Source organism: Tachyglossus aculeatus, chromosome 11 (assembly GCF_015852505.1).
Source record: "Tachyglossus aculeatus isolate mTacAcu1 chromosome 11, mTacAcu1.pri, whole genome shotgun sequence".
Taxonomy (NCBI): domain Eukaryota; kingdom Metazoa; phylum Chordata; class Mammalia; order Monotremata; family Tachyglossidae; genus Tachyglossus; species Tachyglossus aculeatus.
Genome location: NC_052076.1, coordinates 1,586,094 through 1,608,754, shown reverse-complemented (window position 1 = coordinate 1,608,754; position 22,661 = coordinate 1,586,094). Strand labels below are relative to the sequence as shown.

The 22,661-nt window shown below is 52.6% G+C and overlaps 2 protein-coding genes across 2 annotated transcripts; one reads left to right on the top strand and one right to left on the bottom strand.

The window, feature by feature from the left end:
- Positions 1 to 44: 44 nt before the first annotated feature.
- ACTR1B (actin related protein 1B) lies at positions 45 to 8,884 on the bottom strand. Its single transcript, XM_038753647.1, has 11 exons — positions 8,812 to 8,884; positions 3,818 to 3,882; positions 3,449 to 3,524; positions 3,146 to 3,271; positions 2,752 to 2,876; positions 2,030 to 2,246; positions 1,847 to 1,939; positions 1,517 to 1,691; positions 1,238 to 1,299; positions 988 to 1,028; positions 45 to 883 (listed from the first exon to the last, which is right to left on the bottom strand). The coding sequence occupies exons 1-11, from the start codon at positions 8,857 to 8,859 to the stop codon at positions 781 to 783; spliced, it is 1,131 nt and encodes a 376-aa protein (XP_038609575.1). The 5' UTR covers positions 8,860 to 8,884; the 3' UTR covers positions 45 to 780.
- LOC119934097 (translation initiation factor IF-2-like) lies at positions 8,858 to 18,273 on the top strand. The gene is made up of 5 exons (XM_038753489.1): positions 8,858 to 9,084; positions 13,976 to 14,027; positions 14,640 to 14,674; positions 17,494 to 17,640; positions 18,078 to 18,273. The coding sequence occupies exons 1-5, from the start codon at positions 8,858 to 8,860 to the stop codon at positions 18,271 to 18,273; spliced, it is 657 nt and encodes a 218-aa protein (XP_038609417.1).
- Positions 18,274 to 22,661: the final 4,388 nt, after the last annotated feature.

Below are 22,661 nucleotides of genomic sequence, written 5' to 3'. Positions count from 1 at the left end.
GCTTAGCAAATACCACTATTATTATGAAGCAGTCACACTCTGGGCCTTGTCCATAATTATGACTATAATTAATTTACAAAAAGAAATACAGGCAACTGTGTTAAATTATTGTACAGGGCTGGGTGGGCATAGCGGGGGTAGGGCCAGGCAGTGCTGGGAGGTGGGCACGCCCCCCACCAGCCCCAACTCTGCTTCCTGATTGTACCGCTTCCGGGGACCAGCCGGAATACCGCCCCTCCGGGTTCCTGCCGCCCGGCAGGACGGATGGACGGACGGACGGACGGGAGACGTTAAGGGCGCTGGGGGAAGGATGAAATGCAGTGGGGGCCCAGCCCCTCCACACACCTTAATGTCTTCGGGGTGGGGCCTGTCCCTGCCCCCCACTCCCTGGAGTGGGAAAGCAGGGTGGTCCTCCTCCTGACCCTGGTAGCAAGGGGGGGAAGGCTGCTCACAGGGAGTGGTCAACCTTAACTGTCAGTAGCATTTCGGCCCCAGCCCCTGCCTGGCCCCGAGGCCGGTCCTATCTTTCAGACCCCATCCTACTAGGGTGCTGGGGGGAGGGCCTGCGAGGTGGCCCCCTCCCTCAAAGCGGGGAGAGAATCCTGGAACCTACAAATCCAGGGCCTCCCCCTTCCTCTGCTGCAGCTCGCTGAGCCCACTGGCCCGGCTGGGGGTGGGGGTGCCCAAGGCATGCATAGGGCACAGCTGAGGGCACCGGCCTGGACTGGAAAGGGCAAAGTGGCGTTGTCCCTTCCCCTTCCGGCCTTCCTCCTGGGGGCTCTAGAAGGTCTTGCGATGGATGGCCCTGGCCCCATCCTCCTCATACTCCTTCTTAGACACCCACATCTTCTTAAAGGTGTCCAGGGAGGCCAGAATGGAGCCTCTGTGGAGGGACGGGGGTGGTGGGTAAGGAACAGTCAATAACCTCCCTCCCTTCCGGGCCGAACGCCTCGCTCCCTCCCCTTCAGGAGATGCCCCAAGCCTCACCCGATCCACGTGGAGTACAGTCGTTCCTGAGGGGCCGAGATCTAGAAGGAGCAGACGCTGTCAGGGAGGCTCCCCCACCCCAAACCCCGGCTCTCCAGCTCCCAAAATGCCCTTTGGTGGAACCCAACAGGACCCAGCTCAGGGTAGGGGTGAACAAAGGGGGCAGAAGGGCAGCGAGAGGGCACCGTTAGCGGCACGGGCCCGGGGCCCCAGCCTCTGACCGTTGCCCCAGGGCTCTCCTCTGACTCACCTTAATTTTGACATCCTTCGGAGACAGTTTCTTCACTTCACTCAGTAACCGATCCCCAAAGCCTGCCAGGAGCAGACAGCAGAGAGGGGCTGTCCTCGGGATGGGGGGTGGGGAGGGGACAAACCTGTGACCCTCCCCACCCCCTCCCATGCTCCCATAAACCGGCCCAGTGGAGAAAGAGGCCTCTTCCCAGGCAACCCCAAGTCAGGTGCCCGGAGTCCGACCTCAAATGCCCGCTGGGTGACGGCGGCAGGGTGGGGGAACCTGTGGAGCCGCTACCTTTGAAGAGCGTCGAGCCACCCGAGAGGACGATGTTGGCAAACAGCGTGCGGCGCAGGTCCATGTCGGACTTGTGGATGGCGAAGACGAGCACCTCGTGCAGCCCCTCGCTCTCCTCCCCGACCAGGTCCGGCTGGAACAGCAACTCCGGTGCCCGGAACCTCGCCGGCCCAACCTGGGGGCCGGGGCAGCGTGGCGTCCGGGACCCTCTTCCTGACCGGGGAGCCCTCCCCCGGGCCAGGCCAAAGGGACGGCAGGATCCCCGCCGTCCGACACCCGCCCCCTCCCCGGTCCCCCGGGTTCAGCAACCCGTGGCGGCAGAGGGCTCACGTCGAGGGTGCTGCCATCGGGCAAGGTATACTGTGCTTTCTCCGTCTCCAGGGCTTCGTCCTTCTGAGGGTTGAGGGACAGGTAGCAGGCTCTCTGAGGGGGGAGGAGTGGGCTCGGGTGGGTGGGTGGGAGGGCGGGAGGGGTGCCCCTCCCGACTGCCCCTTCCCCTCCAGCTGCAGTCACCTCCTTGATGGTCCGGACGACCTCAAACTCGGCCGAGGTGTGGAAGTCGGCCCCTTCCTTCCGCAGCAGGAGCCGCAGGTAGCGGGAGACGTCGCGGCCGGCGATGTCCACCCGCATGATGGAGTGGGGCATGGCAAAGCCCTCGTAGATGGGCACCGCGTGGGTCACCCCATCCCCCGAGTCCAAGACCACTCCCGTCGTGCGGCCCGTGGCATACCTGCAGCCAGACCTTCGCCTCAGCCGCCCGCCCCCAGGCCCGGGGATCCTGCCTCTCGTGGGCCTTGGGCCATCCCACCACGCCTGGCCACCCTGCCACATTGGGCCCGCCCCGGGGTCGCAGGTCACCCGCTGCAGACACCAAACAGGAAGGGGGAAGGGGCCGGGATCCCGGCTGAAAACACCAGCGGGTCTGGGAGGGGGGCTTGGACAGATCAGTGGATGAGAAGTTCAGGCCGGGTCACTGGGGATGATCAGGGATGGAGAGGGGAAGAGTCGGGGGTGATGGATGGTCCGGCCCTCGGCCTGAAACTTCTCCTGGGGACCTGAGATGGCCATCGGAGACCGAGACTTAGGCTAGGCAGGTGGCGGGGGCTGAGCCGGGAGGGCGGGACTCGTGCCGTCATGGGTCAAGCTGGGGCTACAGCTCGGGCGGGAGAGAGAAGGGCGGGCACAGACAGGCTGAGCACAGCGTGCATGGAAATGAACGGGGCGGGCACACTCACAGGCTGAGCACGGCCTGCATGGAAATGAAGAGGGCCGGCACGTTGAAAGTCTCAAAGAACACCTCCGCCGCCTTTTCTCGGTTCTTGCTGGGGTTCAGCGGGGCCTCCGTCAGGAGCACGGGGTGCTGGGGGCGGGGCAAGCCTCCCCTCGCAAGAGTGCTCCTCCCTCCTGCTCCCCGAACGTGACCAGCAGCGTCGGCCGCCCCAGTCCCCGACGGCGGCAGCGCGGGGACCCCGGCCTCTGCCCACCAGCCTCGGCTCGAGGCCCGGATTCCAGCCCGATCCCCCCTACCCCGCCACAGTCAGGTGGGGAAGGGGCAGAGGGGCAGTCTGGGTCTGCAAGGGAGTGAGCCAGAGGGGGAGGGTTCAAAGGTCTCACGCGGAGGGGACTCACCTCCTCCGAGAAGGTCTGCAGCTGGTCCTTGGAGTAGACGTACTGCCAGACACGCTCCATGTCGTTCCAGTCACGCACCACGCCGTGCTCCATGGGGTGACGCAGAGCCAGCAGCCCCCGGTGCTCCTGGGCACAGGCCGGCAGTGGGGGAAGGCCCAGGATGGCACCAAGGACCAGGAGGAGAAGCCCAGCCCACCGCCAGAGGCCCGGGTGCCGGGTGCCCCCCGGGTTCGAGGACGGGCCCAACCCAGCCGGCAACGGGGGCCGGGGAGGGATGCGCGGAGGGGCCGCACGAGATTTTACCTCAGCCTTCGGCCCGATGAAAAGATCTCCTTCCAGCGCTCCGGCCATCACCCGCACGTGCTTTGGGCGGCCGACGCTGAGGGAGACGGCGGGAGAGGGACGGGGTCAGTGTGATCGGGACCCTCCCTCCTGGCCGAAAGAGGGGTGAGGGCGAGGCGGGGGACCACAGCCAACGGGAACGGCTCAGGGAGCAGGGGGCGGGGGAGGAGGGGCTCCCCTTTGGCTCTGGGAGGGGGCTGGGCTCATGGGTGTTCCCGACCCCAGCTCCAGCCTGGCTTGACCCCACAGAGCCCACCATCCCTTGGGGCTGACTGGGCGGGAGCGGGGAACGGGAGGAGGCCGCAGCCAAGGAGCACTGGGGACACTCACAAGTTAGGGAAGCAGTATTTGGGGATCTGGTCCCCGGCGAAGCCAGCCTTGATCACCCCGGAGCCCTGCGGAGGAACACTGTGCTCAGTCATCATCAATCGTATTTATTGAGCGCTTACTGTGTGCAGAGCACTGCACTAAGCGCTTGGGAAGTACAAGTTGGCAACATATAGAGGCAGTCCCTACCCAACAGAGGGCTCGCAGTCTAAAAGGGGCTCACAGTCCCCGGGCACGGCAGCGGAGGCCACGGGGGTTCACGGTCAGGAGCTGAGGGGGAAGGCACGGGCTGAAGTCGGGCCTCTCCCTGGTGGGAACGAGCATCAGGAAGGCAGGGGGGCCTAGTGGTGGGGCACGAGGCAAGTCGGCGGGTGAGCCTGGTCTTAGTCCCAGTTCTGTCCCTAGCCTGCCGAGTGGCCCTGGCAGTTCATGACCCCTCTGGGCCTCAGTCTCCTCCTCTGTACACTGGGAATGAGCTCCCTGCTCGCCCTCCCTCCCTTTCAGTTTGTGAGGCCCGTGCGGGACAGGAGCCTTGTCCGAGTCAACAGTCTCGTATCTGTCCTGGTGCTGGGCACAGGGCAAACACTTCACAGACACCACCATCGGTATTATTTCAGTAGAAGCCATTCCCGAGGTGTACTGGGGGACAGGGCTCGCTTGCCTTGGGCTGCGCCCTGAGGCTGAGGTCCGGACTAGGGCCCCTGACTCCGATTCCAGGCCCACCCCCTCGGGGGTCTGATGAGCCGGGACCCCATCGGGGCTGGCAGGGGCGGTAAGTCTGACGTTGCCCCCAGCTGCGGGCTCATCATCATCATCATCAATTGTATTTATTGAGCGCTTACTATGTGCAGAGCACTGTACTAAGCGCTTGGGAAGTACAAATTGGCAACATATAGAGACAGTCCCTACCCAACAGCGGGCTCACAGTCTAAAAGGGGGAGACAGAGAACGAAACCAAACATACTAACAAAATAAAATAAATAGAATAGATAGGTACAAGTAAAATAAATAAATAAATAGAGTAATAAATATGTACAAACATATATACATCTATACAGGTGCTGTGGGGAAGGGAAGGAGGTAAGATGGGGGGGATGGAGAGGGGGACGAGGGGGAGAGGAAGGAAGGGGCTCAGTGTGGGAAGGCCTCCTGGAGGGGGTGAGCTCTCAGTAGGGCCTTGAAGGGAGGAAGAGAGCTAGCTTGGCGGATGGGCAGAGGGATTGGGGGCATTCCAGGCCCGGGGGATGACCCGAAGGGGTGCCCAGATCGGAGGCCCCGAGCAGCAGGGAGCCCTCCTCCCGACCCTGACCTCCAGGCCCGGTGGCCGAGCCAGGCAGCCCACCATAATAACTGGAGGCTCAGATGGTGGAGTTTATCAAAGCAGAACCCCTGGACTCATTGAGGACCCCGATTCGCAAGAGGACGATGATCACCTGCTCATACCCGGTGTATCCTTATCCCTCCCGTGGGACGGGCGAGACCTGGAATCACCCCGGGGGGCTTCCAGCCAGGGATCCGGACTCTTTCTCTCCCACCCCACTGAGGTGGGACTCTTTCCCCCCACCACCCCCTACTTGTACATATTTACTATTCTATTTATTTTGTCAATGATGTGTATCTAGCTTTACTTCTATTTATTGTGATAACTTGACACCTGACCATGTTTTGTTTTGTTGTCTGTCTCCCCCTTCTAGACTGTGAGCCCGTTGTTGGGTAGGGACCATCTCTATATATTGCCAACTTGTACTTCCCAAGCGCTTAGTACAGTGCTCAGCACACAGTAAGCGCTCAATAAATACGATTGATTGAATGAGTGACCACATGTTTTGTTTTGTTGTCTGTCTCCCCCTTCTAAACTGTGAGCCCGCTGTTGGGTAGGGACCGTCTCTATATGTTGCCAACTTGTACTTCCCAAGCGCTTAGTACAGTGCTCAGCACACAGTAAGCGCTCAATACGATTGAATGAATGAATGAATGACCACATGTTTTGTTTTGTTGTCTGTCTCCCCCTTCTAGATTGTGAGCCCACTGTTGGGTAGGGACCGTCTCTATATGTTGCCAACTTGTACTTCCCAAGCGCTCAGTACAGTGCTCAGCACACAGTAGGTGCTCAATAAATACGATTGAATGAATGAATGAATAATGAATAACAATAATAATGATGGCATTATTTAAGCGCTTACTATATGCCAAGCACTGTTCCAAGCACTGGGGGGTACAAGGTAATCAGGTTGTCTCACTTGGGACTCATAGTCTCAATCCCCAATTTACAGATGAGGTAACTGAGGCCCAGAGAAGTGAAGTGACTCGCCCAAAGTCACCCAGCTGACAAGTGGCGGAACCAGGATTAGAACCCCTGAGCTCTGACTCCTAAACCTGTGCTCTTTCCACTGTGCCATAGGGGCGGGGGGGCCCGAAGAGGGGGCGGCCCCCGACCCTGGGGAGGGGGCCAGGACGGACGGCGCACGGCGCGGCCCGGTGCGGCTCTGACCTCCGGGGTCCAAGGCGGCCCAAGCCGATGCCCTCTGGGATTCATTCATTATTCAATCGTATTTATTGGGTGCTTACTGTGTGCAGAGCACTGTACTAAGCGCTTGGGAAGTCCAAGTTGGCAACATACAGAGACGGTCCCTACCCAACAGTGGGCTCACAGTCTAGAATGGAATGCCCTCCCTCTGCCCATCCGCCAAGCTAGCTCTCTTCCTCCCTTCAAGGCCCTACTGAGCCCCTTCCTTCCTCTCCCTCTCGTCCCCCTCTCCATCCCCCATCTTATCTCCTTCCCTTCCCCACAGCACCTGTATATATGTATATATGTTTGTACATATTTATTACTCTATTTATTTATTTATTTATTTAGTTTACTTGTCCATATCTATTCTATTTATTTTATTTTGTTAGTATGTTTGGTTTTGTTCTCTGTCTCCCCCTTCTAGACTGTGAGCCCACTGTTGGGTAGGGACTGTCTCTATATGTTGCCAACTTGTACTTCCCAAGCGCTTAGTACAGTGCTCTGCACACAGTAAGCGCTCAATAAATACGATTGATTGATTGATTGATGGAGGAGACAGAGAACAAAACAAAACATATTAACAAGATAAAATAAATAGAATAAATATGTACAAATAGAGTAATAAATCCATACAAACATATATACACATACACAGGTGCTGTGGGGAGGGGAAGGAGGTAGGGCGGGGGGGATGGGGAGGGGGAAGGGGAGAGGAAGAGGGGGCTCAGTCTGGGAGCCCCCTTGTCTGCTGTGTGACTGTGGGCAAGTCGCTTCACTTCTCTGGGCCTCAGCTACCTCACTTTTTTTTAAATGGTATTTGTTAAGTGCTTACGACATTGTACTAAGCCCTGGGATCAATCAATCAATCAATCATATTTATTGAGCGCTTACTGTGGGCAGAGCACTGTACTAAGCGCTTTGGAAGTCTAAGTTGGCAACATATAGAGACAGTCCCTACTCAACAGTGGGCTCACGGTCTAGACGGGGGAGACAGAGAACAAAGCCAAACACACTAACAAAATAAAGTAAGTAGAATAGATATGTACAGGTAAAATAGAGTAATAAATATGTACAAACATATATACAGGTGCTGTGGGGAAGGGAAGGAAGGAAGATGGGGGGGATGGAGAGGGGGACGAAGGGGAGAGGAAGGAGGATACAAGCTGGGACCTTAGTCCTTGATCCCCATTTTCCAGATGCGGCACTGGGGCTCAATCAATCAATCGTATTTATTGAGCGCTTACTGTGTGCAGAGCACTGTACTAAGCGCTTGGGAAGTCCAAGTTGGCAACATATAGAGACAGTCCCTACCCAACAGTGGGCTCACAGTCTAGACGGGGGAGACAGAGAACAAAACCAAACATACTAACAAAATAAAATAAATAGAATAGATATGTACAAGTAAAATAGAGTAATGAATATGTACAAACACATATATACAGGTGCTGTGGGGAAGGGAAGGAGGTAAGACGGGGGGATGGAGAGGGGGACGAGGGGGAGAGGAAGGAAGGGGACGAGGGGGAGAAGAAGGAAGGGGCTGAGTGTGGGAAGGCCTCCTGGAGGAGGTGAGCTCTTAGTAGGGCCTTGAAGGGAGGAAGAGGCGCCCGCACAAGGACATGAACCCTGCGCCCGCTCTCATCATCATCATCATCATCATCATCAATCGTATTTATTGAGCGCTTACTGTGTGCAGAGCACTGTATTAAGCGCTTGGGAAGTACAAATTGGCAACATATAGAGACAGTCGCTACCCAACAGTGGGCTCGCAGTCTAGAAGGGGGAGACAGAGAACAAAACCAAACATACTAACAAAATAAAATAAATAGAATAGATATGTACAGGTAAAATAGAGTAATAAATATGTACAAACATCTATACATATATACAGGTGCTGTGGGGAAGGGAAGGAGCTAAGATGGGGGGATGGAGAGGGGCACGAGGGGGAGAGGAAGGAAGGGGCTGAGTGTGGGAAGGCCGCCTGGAGGAGGTGAGCTCTCAGTAGGGCCTTGAAGGGAGGAAGAGGCGCCCGCACAGGGACATGAACCCTGCGCCCGCTCTCATCATCATCATCATCATCAATCGTATTTATTGAGCGCTTACTGTGTGCAGAGCACTGTACTACGCGCTTGGGAAGTACAAATTGGCAACATATAGAGACAGTCCCTACCCAACAGTGGGCTCACAGTCTAAAAGGGGGAGACAAAACCAAACATACTAACAAAATAAAATAAATAGAATAGATATGTACAAGTAAAATAAACAGAGTAACAAATATGTACAAACATATATACAGGTGTTGTGGGGAAGGGAAGGAGGTAAGATGGGGGGGATGGAGAGGGGGACGAGGGGGAGAGGAAGGAAGGGGCTCAGTGTGGGAAGGCCTCCTGGAGGAGGTGAGCTCTCAGTGGGGCCCTGCCCCGCCCTGCCCTCAGCCCGGGGGCCGGCCCTCCCTCCCTCCCTGGGGTCTCGGTCTGGGCCCGGGCCTCACGTTGTCAATGACGACGGGCTGGTTGGCGATGATGTCGTAGGACTCCATGGCGCCCCGGTCCCGTCCGGTCCCCGTCGTGGGCCGCGGCTCGGCCGGCCCGGGGGGGCGGGGCCCCGCCGCTCCCCTCGCGGCCAATCGGCGGCCGGCCCGGGGCGGAGTGACCGGGGGCCCGCCCAATGGGCGCCGGCCCCCGCTCCCCGGGCCACCAATCGGGTGGGGCCCTTGGGGCGGGACCGCGCCTCTCGGGGAGGGCGGGGGGCGCGCCGGCACCGGGTGACGTCAGCTCTCCGGCCTTAAAGGGGCCCGGCCCGGCAGAGGCGGGCAGTTCCCTTCTCCGAGGGACACCCTTAACAGCCCTCCTAATAATAATTAATAATGATCGTTTTAATTCCGTTAAGTGCTTATTAATGTGTTGATACAATCTAAATACCAAGCCTGGCTCAGTGGAAAGTCGGTTTTGTTTTGTTCTCTGTCTCCCCCTTCTACACTGTGGACCGTCTCTCTATGTTGCCAACTTGGACTTCCCAAGCGCTTAGTACAGTGCTCTGCACACAGTAAGCGCTCAATAAATACGATTGAATGAATGAATGAATAAGGACTGAGCCCCCTCCTTCCCCTCCCCACAGCACCTGTATATATGTATAAATGTTTGTATGTATTTATTACTCTATTTATTTGTACATATTTATTCTATTTATCTTATTTTGTTAATATGTTTTGTTTCGTTCTCTGTCTCCCTCTTCTTGTACTTCCCAAGCGCTTAGTACAGTGCTCTGCACACAGTAAGCGCTCAATAAATATGATTGAATGAATGAATAAGGACTGAGCCCCCTCCTTCCCCTCCCCACAGCACCTGTATATATGTATAAATGTTTGTATGTATTTATTACTCTATTTATTTGTACATATTTATTCTATTTATCTTATTTTGTTAATATGTTTTGTTTCGTTCTCTGTCTCCCTCTTCTTGTACTTCCCAAGCGCTTAGTACAGTGCTCTGCACACAGTAAGCGCTCAATAAATATGATTGAATGAATGAATAAGGACTGAGCCCCCTCCTTCCCCTCCCCACAGCACCTGTATATATGTATAAATGTTTGTATGTATTTATTACTCTATTTTATTTGTATAGATTTATTCTATTTATCTTATTTTGTTAACATGTTTTGTTTCGTTCTCTGTCTCCCTCTTCTTGTACTTCCCAAGCGCTTAGTACAGTGCTCTGCACACAGTAAGCGCTCAATAAATATGATTGAATGAATGAATAAGGACTGAGCCCCCTCCTTCCCCTCCCCACAGCACCTGTATATATGTATAAATGTTTGTATGTATTTATTACTCTATTTTATTTGTATAGATTTATTCTATTTATCTTATTTTGTTAACATGTTTCGTTTCGTTCTCTGTCTCCCCCTTCTTGTACTTCCCAAGCGCTTAGTACAGTGCTCTGCACACAGTAAGCGCTCAATAAATACGATTGAATGAATGAATAAGGACTGAGCCCCCTCCTTCCCCTCCCCACAGCACCTGTATATATGTATAAATGTTTGTATGTATTTATTACTCTATTTTATTTGTACAGATTTAGTCTATTTATCTTATTTTGTTAACATGTTTCGTTTCGTTCTCTGTCTCCCCCTTCTTGTACTTCCCAAGCGCTTAATACAGTGCTCTGCACACAGTAAGCGCTCAATAAATACGATTGAATGAATGAATGAATGAGCCCCCTCCTTCCACCCCCCGCCTTACCTCCTTCCCCTCCCCACAGCACCTGTATATATGTATAAATGTTTGTATGTATTTATTACTCTATTTATTTATTTTATTTGTACATATTTATTCTATTTATCTTATTTTGTTAATACGTTTTGTTTCGTTCTCTGTCTCCCCCTTCTAGACTGTGAGCCCGCTGTTGGGTAGGGACTGTCTCTATACGTTGCCGACTTGTACTTCCCAAGCGCTTAGAACAGTGCTCTGCACACAGTAAGTGCTCAATAAATACGATTGAATGAATGAATATATGTATATATAATAATAATAATGGCACTTGTTAAGCACTTATTCCATGCAAAGCACTGTTCTAAGCGCTGGGGGGCATACAAGGTGATCAAGTTGTCCCACATGGGGCTCACAGTCTTAATCCCCATTTTACAGGTGGGGTAACTGAGGCTCAGAGAAGTTAAGTGACTTGCCCAAGGTCATACAGCAGACATGTGGCAGAGCCGGGATTCTAACTCATGACCTCTGACTCCAAAGCCCGTGCTCTTTCCACTGAGCCACGCTGCTTCTCTGTTTGTACATATTTATTACTCTATTTTACTTGTACATATTTATTCTATTTATTTTATTTTGTTAATATGTTTTGTTTTGTTGTCTGTCTCCCCCTTCTAGACTGTGAGCCCGTTGTTGAGTAGGGACCGTCTCTATGTGTTGCCGACTTGGACTTCCCAAGCGCTTAGTACAGTGCTCTGCACACAGTAAGTGCTCAATAAATACGATTGAATGAAAGAATGAAAAGGTTGTCCCACAGGGGGCTCACAGTCTTAATCCCCATTTTACAGATGAGGTAACTGAGGCCCAGAGAAGTTAAGTGACTTGCCCAAAGTCACACAGCTGACACAGCTGTCATCCTTCTCCGATGAACACCCTTAACAGGCTTCCTAATAATAATAATAATAATAATAGTTAATAATAATTCTGGTTTCCGTTAAGTGCTTTTTAATGTGCCCCAGAGTTGATACAATATAAATACCAGCCTGGCTCAGTGGAAAGAGGACGGGCTTGGGAGTCGGAGGTCGTGGGTTCAAATCCCGGCTCCGCCAATTGTCGGCTGTGTGACTTTCCGCAAGTCACTTAACTTCTCTGGGCCTCAGTTACCTCATCGGGAAAACGGGGATGAAGACTGTGAGCGCCCCGAGGGACAACCTGATCACCTTGTAACCTACCCAGCGCTTGGAACAGTGCTTTGCACATAGTAAGCGTTTAGTAAATGCCATCATCATTGTGATTATTATCATTCCCAAGCGCTTAGTACAGTGCTCTGCACACAGTAAGCGCTCAATAAATACGATTGATTGATGATTGATTGATCTAAAGTCTCCAAGGAGGTGTGATACTGCCCTCTGGCGGCACGTTAGAGGCCCTGCAACACAGAGATCGACCAACTGCTAAAACAGGTCGGTCCTTGGCATTTATATTGATGATGGTATTTCTTAATAATAATAATAATAATAATAATAATAATAATGGCATTTATTAAGCGCTTACTATGTGCAAAGCGCTGTTCTAAGCGCTGGGGAGTTTACAAGGTGATCAGGTTGTCCCACGTGGGGATCACAGTCTTAATCCCCATTCTTACAGATGAGGTAACTGAGGCACAGAGAAGTTAAGTGACTTGCCCAAAGTCACACAGCTGACAAGTGGTGGAGCCGGGATTTGAACCCCTGACCTCTGACTCCAAAGCCAGGGCTCTTTCCACTGAGCCACGCTGCTTCTCTTAAGTGCTTACTATGTGCCAAGCCCTGAGCACCTTCAGACGGAAAAGCACGTCACCCATACCCAGTTCTTCCAGAAAGCTGTCGAGGAATTAGCAAACGTCTTCCCGACACCGTGTGTCTTCCTGGACGGAATGGGGAGTCTCAGTTGGATTTCCAGCTCCCGGAGGCACGGGGACCATGTCTGATTCCCAGCGCTTAGTACAGTGCGCTGCACACAGTAAGTGCTTAATAAATACTATTACACTCTGTGTGCGTGGATTTGGCATCAATTAATCTATTAATCAATCAAGCACACTGCTGTCTCATCTTAAAGGGAGGGGGTGGGGTACCTGTATATATGTATATATGTTTGTACATATTTATTACTCACTTATTTATTTTATTTTATTTATTTTATTATTATTTTATTTATTTATCTATTTATTTTACTTGTACATATCTATTCTATTTATTTTATTTTGTTAGTATGTTTGGTTTTGTTCTCTGTCTCCCCCTTTTAGACTGTGAGCCCACTGTTGGGTAGGGACTGTCTCTATATGTTGCCAACTTGTACTTCCCAAGCGCTTAGTACAGTGCTCTGCACACAGTAAGCGCTCAATACGATTGATTGATTGATTGATTGGGGTGAATATCAAGTGCTTAACGGGGACAGACCCAAGTGCACAGATGATACAGAATGAGGGGGAATAGGGGAGATGAGGGCTTAGCCGGGGAAGGCCTGTTGGAGGAGATGCGGTTTTAATATGGCTTTGAAGGTGGGGAGATATGTCAGATATGTAGAGGGAGGGAGTATTTATTGAGCATTTACAGCACACAGAGAACTGTACTGAGCGCTTTGGAGAATACAACAGAGTTGGTAGACACGCACCCCACTCACAAGAGGCCCAGGAACGGGAGGTACAAGGGTTTCCCATCATGAAGGGCTTTTCGAGCATTCTCTATGGGCTATAGGTATTGAGCGTGTCTATATCGTTGCCCTCCAGGTTCTCTCTTTTTTTTTTACGGTGCTCACTAAGCGCTGACTATGCGGTAGACGCTGTACTACGCGCTAAGGTAGATACAAGCAAGTTGGGTTAGACAGAGTCCATGTCCTACCGGGGCTCACCGTCTTAATCCCCATTTTACAGATGAGGCAACTGAGGCACAGAGATGTTAAGAGACTGGTCCACGGTCACACAGCAGACGCGGTAGAGCCAGGGCCTCTTACTCCCAGGCCTGAGCTCTTTCATCATCATCATCAATCGTATTTACTGAGCACTTACTGTGTGCAGAGCACTGTACTAAGCACTTGGGAAGTCCAAGTTGGCAACTTATAGAGACAGTCCCTACCCAACAGTGGGCTCACAGTCTAAAAGGGGGAGAACAAAACCAAACATACTAACAAAATAAGATAAATAGAATGGATATGTACAAGTAAAATAAATAAATAGAGTAATAAATATGTACAAACATATATACAGGTGCTGTGGGGAAGGGAAGGAGGTAAGATGGGGGGGATGGAGAGGGGGACGAGGGGAAGAGGAAGGACGGGGCTCAGTCTGGGAGGCCACGCTGCTTCTCGGCAAAAACAACACTCAGACGGTGGAACCCGAACTGTGGACGCGAAGTTCACTGCATGGCATTCTGAACACCCGCGGGCGATGTTTCTTAGCTCCTCTCCCCCATAGACGGGCCCTGCACCCCGAAGGGAAGCAGAGGGGCCGACCGGGGAAAGCACCGGTCTGAGAGTCAGAACACCCTGGCTCTGGGATCTTGGGCCTGTTGCTTCTCCTTTCTGGGTCTCGGTGTCCCCTTCATCTGTAAAACGGGGATGAGACGCCTGCCCTCCGCCTCCCTTGGAGGGGCATGGATCGTATTCGATTATATTGAATCTACCCCAGCTTCTAGCAGTGTGCTGTGCCCCTACTGGGAAGCACTTAATCACTAGTGTTACCACCACAACACAAAAGCACACTGCAGTCTCATCTTAAAGGCCCCAAGGGCAGGGCTTGGGAAGAGAAGGGAGAGGATGGTCTGTCACCAACAGGAGGCTGGGTGCGGCCTAGTGATGACGGTTTAGGACCCAGCTCTGCCACTTGCCTGCCGTGTGACCTTGGGCAAGACACTTCACTTCTCCGGGCCTCTGGTTCCTCATCTGTAAAAAGGAGATTCTATACCCGTCCTCCTTCCCCATGTGGGACAGGGACTGCACCTGACCCGATCAGCTCGTATCTACCCCACGCTTAGTCTAGAGCTTGGCACAAAGCGCTTAACGAATGCCATAATAATAAGACATGTGCGTGTGGCTGTTTTGCAGTTCTGGCCCCCACGAGGCCCCCGGGTCGCCCCCAGGGCCTATTGCGAGGCGGCTGGCAGGAGGTTAACAGGTGCGGCCCATGGTTCTGGAACAGAAAATCTTTGTGAGGCTCCCCCGCCGTGCTCTCCCCGGTTTTCTAGGCGGCCACTGAGTAGTCTACTACTTCCAGAGGTTTTTTTCAGTGGCCGCTGAGTGAGGCTACTACTTCCATGGGGTTTCTTTTCCGGTGGGTGATAAAATGCTTGTGCTGTCTGAATGAAAGACATCTTGACTGTACTCACTGTATCACGAGCTCACCTGGCCCACTGTTGGGCCCTCTGTGTCACCTCTGCCCCCGGATCTGCACCCCTTATGCTCCTGATATTCACCCTATGCCCAGATCCTTATACTTTCCCATTTCCCCTATCTATAATTGATTTTAATAGCTGCCGTCCCACGTAGACTGTAAGCTCCTTGTGGACTGGCATCCTCTCTAGCAACTCCACTGTACTGTTCTCTCCCTCGTGCTCAGTACAGCACAGTGCACACAGTAAGCGCTCAGCAAATACACTGATTGACTGACCCTGCCCAGGACCCAAGTTCCAACTGAGAGACGTCTCCTATCCCTACTGTTAATGTGGGGCGCCTAGAACTGGGTGAATGAGCACTAGGCATAATCAGACGTGTTTAGCAAGCGCCTACTGTGTGCTGAGTACTGTACTAAGGGCTTGGGAAAGCACAATAGATGATGGCAACTACATCCAAGCCCCCGAGTGCAGGGAGGAACCCCCATTTGTTTCTAAAATGGCGATCGGGCGTCTCGGCGTCGCTATGAGATTCGGTCTCGAAGGCGGCCATTAACCTCGTGGGCTCTGAGTTGGCAGGCTACACCTGGACTTGTTAGACAAGAATCAATCCAAGATCAAAGACCTTCTGGCGGCAAATCAAGGAATGCGTCAGCCACACCTTAAATCGCCTCATGCTTGACAAATGGGATCCGTCTGGAAGCCAAGCGGCAGCACGGAGTACAAGTTGAGGAACATGTCTGCTTTGTGACCTTGGGCAAGTCACTGTACTTCTCTGTGACTTTGTTACCTCATCTGAAAAATGGAGATTGAAGATCGTGAGCCCCATGTGGGACTGGGACTGTGTCCAACCCGATTTTTGTACCTACCCCAGCTCTTAGCACAGTGCCTGGCCCATAGTAAGTGACACAATTATTACTATTGCATTCCTGACAGGCAGGGAAGGCCTATCTTGTTTCATTAGACCGTAAGCTCCGTGAGGGCAGGTTTCAGGTTTTCCAACTCCTGTATTCTCAAAAGCGCTTAATAATAATTGTGATATTTGTTAAGTGCTTCCTAGGTGCCAGGCACTGCTTTGAGCGCTGGGGTAGAGGCTAGATAATCGGGTTGGACATAGTCCCTGTCCCACATAGGGCTGACCGTCTTAATCCCCATTTTACAGACGAGGTAACTGAGGCACAGAGAAGTGAAGTGACTTCCCCAAGGTTACACAGGAGCTGGGATTAGACCCCAGGTCCTTCTGACTCCCAAGCCTGTGCTCTATCCACGAGGCCTTGCTGCTTCCCACTCAGCAGGTGCTGAAAACTCTTCTCAAGACTGTAACCTCGTTGTGGGCAGGCAATGTAGCGTTCAATTCTGTTATAACTGTACTCTCCCGAGCACTTAGTATAGTGCTCGTCACACAGAAAGCGCTCAATAAATAAGACACTGATGGAGTGACTGATCGAATAAACCCCACCTCTTCCAAAGGACTTTTTACCCTCCTAAATTTCCTACCATTCATTCAATCGTATTTATTGAGCACTTACTTTGTGCAAAGCACTGTACTAGGCACTTGGGAGCGTACAATATAACAACAGACAGACAAATTCCTGCTCACAATGAGCTCACAGTCTAGAGAGGTCATACCCTCCCACCTACCATCTCAAGATTTCAGTATAGACCCACCATATGTGCTCTTCTGTTTAAGCATTGACTCATCCACGTATCCAGCTTCCTATTCTCATCTTCCTCCTCCCTGAGATGTACTCTGTGCCCTTCTCTCCCACTAAACTGTAAGCTCGCTGAGGGCAGGGATCAGATCTCCGATACCTAATGAAATTTCAGTTCAGTTCTCTGCACACAGAAGGAGCTCAAGACATATTTATTGAATAATAATAACAGTTATGGTATTTGTTAAGTGCTTACTATGTGCCAGGCATCGTACTAAGAAACAAGCAATCCCTGTCCCATATGGGACTCGAAATCTCAATCCCCACTTTCCAGATGAGGGAACTGAGGCCCAGAGAAGTGAAGTGAGTTGCCCAAGGTCTCGTAGCAGACAAGCAGCAGAGCCAGGATTAGAACCCATGACCTTCTGAGTCCCAGGCTCTATCCACTAGGCTACGCTGAATGAAACTCCACTCGGGGAAGAGCCTCCTCTGAGTGAAGGCTAGTAAAAACTGTGGTAGTCGCTAAGCACTTACTATGGACCAAGCACTGTACTAAGCTCCCGATACAAGATACAAGACGATCGGCTCAGACACAGCGTCTGTCCCCTATGTGGTTCAAAGTCTAAGAGGAAGGGATAGTGAGTATTTAATCCCCATATTACAGATGAGGGAACGAAGGCCTAGAGGAACTGAGTGAGGGATAGTGAGTATTTATCCCCATATTACAGACGAGGGAACAAAGGCCTAGAGGAATTGAGTGACTTGCCCAAAGTCATACGGCAGACAGGTGGTGAAGTGGGGATTAGAACCCAGGCCCTTTGACTCCAAGACACGGGGGCTTTCCACAAGGCCACGCTGCTTCTCAAGAACCATCTAGACCACAATTTCAATCAGCCAATCAATCGTATCAATCCACCAACCAAGGAGCCCTGGACCCTGGACTCTCTCGACAGCTTTGCGCAGCCTCCTCTCTGCCCGTGGAGGCGGCCGGAGGCAGGGACGGCGCTGTTGAAGATCCTCTGCCCGGCTGAGCCCATCAACATCCCTGGAAGGCCCCTGAGCTGGGAGAAGAGCCCAAGGGGGCACTGGAACTCGGGGAAGTGGGGACAGAGCCTCCGGAGGGTGGAGACGGTGGACCGGAGGGGAGTTGAGGGGACGAGGAGGAGGAAACGGGATGGGGAGACAAAGCACTTGGAGCCGTAGTAACAGGTTCTAAAGTCCGGGGAAACCGGAGAGGTGAAGGAGACGAGAAGGGGCGGCTGCACCACAGCTGAGGGGAGGGAAGGCAGGGGGATGGAGATATGCGAAACCTGTCACCCAGAGCAACTGGGGAGGGGGAAGACGGCTGTTTGTGGGGGAGAAGGGCGGGCAGGGCCGTCCCACCAGACGACGGTTTTCTGCCTGGCGACAGCCGGGCGGGATTGAGTTGGCAACTGTGATCTTGGGCACCTGGCGACTTGCATTCAGCTGTCGGGGGTGGAATGTGGGCCCCCGGAGCAGACTGAGCAGGGGCCTCCCCTCCCTCGCCCCCTCCCAGATCGAGCCCCCCCAAGGGGCCCAAACAAGGGTCCGAGGCACAGGCCGCTGCCGCTCCCTGGCCGACATCCCCCTCCCCCGACGTCGAGGAGCCCCCGTGCCGGGGGACTGAGCCTGCCGGGCCAGCGGAGCCATGGGGAAAGACCCCAGTGATCGCAAACCCTCAGCGTCCCCGTGAGGAGGCTCTGAACCCCTGAACTCCACACCAAGTGAGTGCTTAATAAATACCCCCGATTCATTGATTTTGTTGGATTTAGCACTGGCTGATCCCCAAGGGGGATTTCCAATAAATCAATAGCATTTTTTGAGCACGGTACTAAGCACATGGGAGAGTACAATACAAAGCATCTCTACTTGGATGTGCCGCCGACACCTCAAACTTAAGATGTCCAAAACAGAACTCCTCATCTTCCCACTCAAACCCCACCCTCACCCTGATTTTCCCATCACTGTAGACAGCACCATCATCCTTCCTGTCTCGCAAGCCCTCAACCTTGGCGTTATCCTCGACTCATCTCTCATTCAACCCACATATTCAAACTCGTAAATCCTGTCGATTCAATCTTCACGACACGGCTAAAATCCGCCCTTTCCTCTCCATCCAAACTGCCACCATGGGAATCCAAGCACTGATCCTATTCTGCCTTGATTACTGCATCAGCCTCCTTGCTGACCTCCCTGCTTCCTGTCTATCCTCACTCCAGTCCACACCACACACTGCTGCCTGGGTCATTTTTCTACAAAGAGGTTCATGCCACGTTTCCCCACTCCACAAAAACCTCCAGTGGTTGCCCATCCACCTGCACATCAAACAGAAACTCCTTGTCATCGGCGGTAAAGCACACAGTCACCTTGCCCCCTCCTACCTCACCTCGCTGCTCTCCTACTACACCCCAGTCTGTACATTTCGCTCCTCTAATGCCAACCTAATCACCGTCCCTCGATCCCATCTGTCTCGTCGCCAACCTCTCACCTGCACCCTGCCTTTGGTCTGGATATGTCGTCCCTCTTCATATCTGACAGACAATGACTCTCCCCACCTTCAAAGCCTTCCTGAAGGTCCATCTCCTCCAAGCGGCCTTCCCTAAGCCCTTCTTTCCTCTTCTCCCACTCCCTTCTGCATCGCCCTGACCTGCTCCCTTTATTCATCCCCCGCCTTCCCAGCCCCGCAGCACTTATGTGTATATCTGTAATTTATTTCTATTAACGTCTGTCTCCCTCTCTAGCTGTGAGCTCGACGTGGGGAGGGTATGGGTCTACCAACTCTGTTGTAATGTATTCTCCTGAGTGCTTTGTACAGAGCTCTGCCTACAGTAAGCACTCGATAAATTCGATCAATTGATGGATTACAACAGAATTAGTCGCTCTTATCCCCATCCTCTAGGAGCTTACAGACCAGAGGATCGAGCATTAGTCTGTATTGAGCCCCTGCTGGGTTCAGAGTAGTGCACTAAGGATTTGGGAGAGGGCAACCAAGCTAGTAGACATGTTCTCCACCATCAAGGAGCTAGCAGTTTAGCTGGGGAGACAGGTGCAAAAATAAAATTACAGGCAGGAAGAAGAAGGAAAAAGAGAGCTGAACATGAATTAGTGACTAAGTAATACGGAATGTAAGACACTGTATATGCATAAGGGTTTGGGGAGGGTATGGATGCTTAGAATTCACGGGAATCCTCAGTACAGTGCTCTGCATGCTGTAAGCGCTTAATAGCTCTGCTTGAGACAAGCAGAAATAACTGTTAGGGGGCATAAGCAGGTTAGCCAGAACCATAGGGCAAGAGACTCATCTCTTTCAGGGGATCCCATATCCCCTCCCTGATCATAGGCCATAACTACAGGCTACTGACTAACGATAGTCTCGGGGGTTTGGGTTAAGGGAGCACAGATCCAAGGGGTGGGATGGTGAGTCCTACTTGGGGAATTTAAGTCTGGGGTGCCCCCCTGCCTAAAGGCTCACGAGAACTGGGACTCTGGCCCCAAGAGAATCCTAGAGGAAGAAATAGAGAAGCTGTTGATACTACTACTACTATTACTTTTTTTTACTGTATTCTGTAAGCACTCACTGTCTGTCAAGCACTGTGAGAGAAGCAGCGTGGCTCAATGGAAAGAGCATGGGTTTGGAGTCAGAGGTCATGGGTTCAAATCCTGGTTCCGCCAATTGTCAGCTGTGTGACTTTGGGCAAGTCACTTCACTGTGCCTCAGTTACCTCATCTGTAAAATGGGGATTAAGACTGTGAGCCCCACGTAGGACAACCTGATCACCTTGAAACCTCCCCAGTGCTTAGAACACGGCTTTGTACATAGTAAGCGCTTAATAAATGCCATCATCATCATCATCACCACTGTTCTAAACTCTAGCGTTGGTACAAGTTAATTAGGTTGGACACAATCCCCGTAGCTCATGGAGCTCACGGTCTAAGTAGGAGGGTGAACGGTTTTATAGTTGAGGAGACTGAGGCACAGAGAAGTGAAGTGACTTGCCCAAGATCACACAGCAAGCAGTTGGCGGAGCCGGGATCAGAATCCAGGTCCTCCTGACTCCCAGGACCATATGCTCTCTCCACTAGGCCACATCGCAATTACTAGCCATGTTATCTATTCTAGGCTTACTGGGGGCCATAGTGCGATGTGAAGCACTGGGGCAGATAGAAGCTAATCAGATCGGACACGGTCCCCATCCATCTGTCCCGGGGCTCCCAGCCCCAGAGGCAGGGGGAGCAGGTGGCTCTTCCCCATTTTCCGATGGGCCCAGGGAGGTGGAGCACCTGACCCAAGGCCACCAGCAGGCAGGTGGCACAGCTGGGATACTCTGGAAGGGGTCTCGAAGTACTTTGCCCTTCCCCAGCCACCTCCAAAGGACCCTGTGGGCGGAGGGAACAAAAGCAGGAAGGGGAGGGGGCCGGCTGAAGGACAGGAGAAGCCAAGGAGGGCAGCAGTCTGTTGAGAATGAAGGAGGCCAAGAGGAAGTGGGTCACGGCGGAGAAGGGAAAGGGGGGAGGAAACGCTGACGTGAGCGGTTAAGTAGTTCAGAACTCAGGTCCCATTGGCGCCGAAGCCAAATGCAGTCAGGGCAGCGCCACGTGGTTCCCCCGAGCGCCTGGCCGCGGCTGCCAGAAGCAGAGTACTTGGCTGGGTGGACTGAGCTCTGACCCAGAAATGGCCTTACTCACACTCTTAGGAGTTTTCCAAACGGCAGGGCTGAATCATCCTCCACCTCAGGAAACCCTCCACCTTCCTAGTTCCCGATTCCCACCGCCAAACGCCCGCCTGGAAGCACAGTGTCCTCCCGCTCGGGCCAGGGACTGACTGTGGTATCTCTTCGGCAAGCTGGCTGGCTAACAAGCCCCCCGTGGAACTTTCCTTCTAGGAAATGCTTTGGGACGACATCTCTTAAGGAGCAGCATGGCCAAGTGGAAAGAAAGGGCACAAGCCTGGGAGTTAGAAGGGCCTGGGTCCTAATCTCAGCTCCGCCACTTGTCCGCTGTGTGACCTTGGGTGAGTCACTTCACTCCTCTGGGCCTCAGTTACCTCATCTGTAAAATGAAGATTCAGACCGTGAGCCCCACGCGGGACAGGGACCGAGACCAACCTGATTAGCGTCTCTCTACCCCAGCGCTTAGAACAGTACCTGACAAATGGTAAGTTTGGGGAAGCAGGATGGCACAGTGGACGGAGCACAGGGCTGGGAGTCGGCAGGACCCGGGTTCTAATCCCACCTCTGCCACTTGTCTGCTGTGTGACCTTGGACAAGTCATTTCACTTCTCTGGACCTCAGTTACCTCCTCTGTAAAATGGGGTTTAAGACCGTGAGCCCCATGTGGGACAGGGACTGTGTCCAACCCAACAGGCTTGTATCCACCCCAGCACTTAGTACAGTGCCTGGCCCGTGTTAAGGGCTTAACAAATACCACCATGATTAATTACTTCCAGAAGGCCATGGGTTTTAACCCTGGCTCTGCCACTTGCCTGCTGTGTGACCTTGGGCAAGTCACTTGACTTCTCCGTGCCTCCGTTACGGGGATTGAGACTGTGAAGCCCAAGTGGGGCAGGGATTGTGTCCAATCCGATTTGCTTGTCTCCACCCCAGCGCTCAGTACAGTGCCTGGCACACAGTAAGCACTTAAAACAAATACCATCACCACTATTACTTCAAAAGTCCCCTTATTGCCACCTGCAATTTACTGATGCAATTTACCCTTGTTGTCCAGATGTGTTTGTCCCTATTCCCCTAGTGAGCTCTTTGTGGGACAGAGACTGTGTCTGCCCTGATTTCCTTTGAATTTAGCCCAGGGTTCAGTCCTGAGGGCACCTAAAACCCTAAATAGTAAGTTCCTTGAGGGTAAGGATTGGGTTTGCCATCTCAATTGAATGAGTCTCCCTAGTGCTTAGTACTAAGTAAGCGCTCAGTAATCACCACTGATGGTTTGACTAACTGAATAACAATAATAACGAAAGACAGACCAATAAATTCACGAGGAGCATCAGTGCTGGATCCAAACCATGGAGCAATAACTCTGAAGGTCGCAGGTTCATCCACAGCCCGCCAGTCTTTTCTTCCAGCCCCCAGTTGCGGCTCAGCCCACG

Bases quoted from the DNA above. Each gene is read 5' to 3' on its own strand.
- LOC119934097 (XM_038753489.1), top strand. From the start codon at position 8,858: ATGGCGCCCCGGTCCCGTCCGGTCCCCGTCGTGGGCCGCGGCTCGGCC. The intron at 14,028-14,639 runs GTCTGAGAGTCA...GGTCGCCCCCAG, and splicing joins GCCGACCGGGGAAAGCACCG to GGCCTATTGCGAGGCGGCTG. The intron at 14,675-17,493 runs GTGCGGCCCATG...CTCTCTCGACAG, and splicing joins GGCTGGCAGGAGGTTAACAG to CTTTGCGCAGCCTCCTCTCT.
- ACTR1B (XM_038753647.1), bottom strand. From the start codon at position 8,859: ATGGAGTCCTACGACATCATCGCCAACCAGCCCGTCGTCATTGACAAC. The intron at 2,877-3,145 runs GTGAGTCCCCTC...CCCCGCCCCCAG, and splicing joins TGCAGACCTTCTCGGAGGAG to CACCCCGTGCTCCTGACGGA. The intron at 1,940-2,029 runs GTGACTGCAGCT...CTCCCCCCTCAG, and splicing joins TCGTCCGGACCATCAAGGAG to AGAGCCTGCTACCTGTCCCT.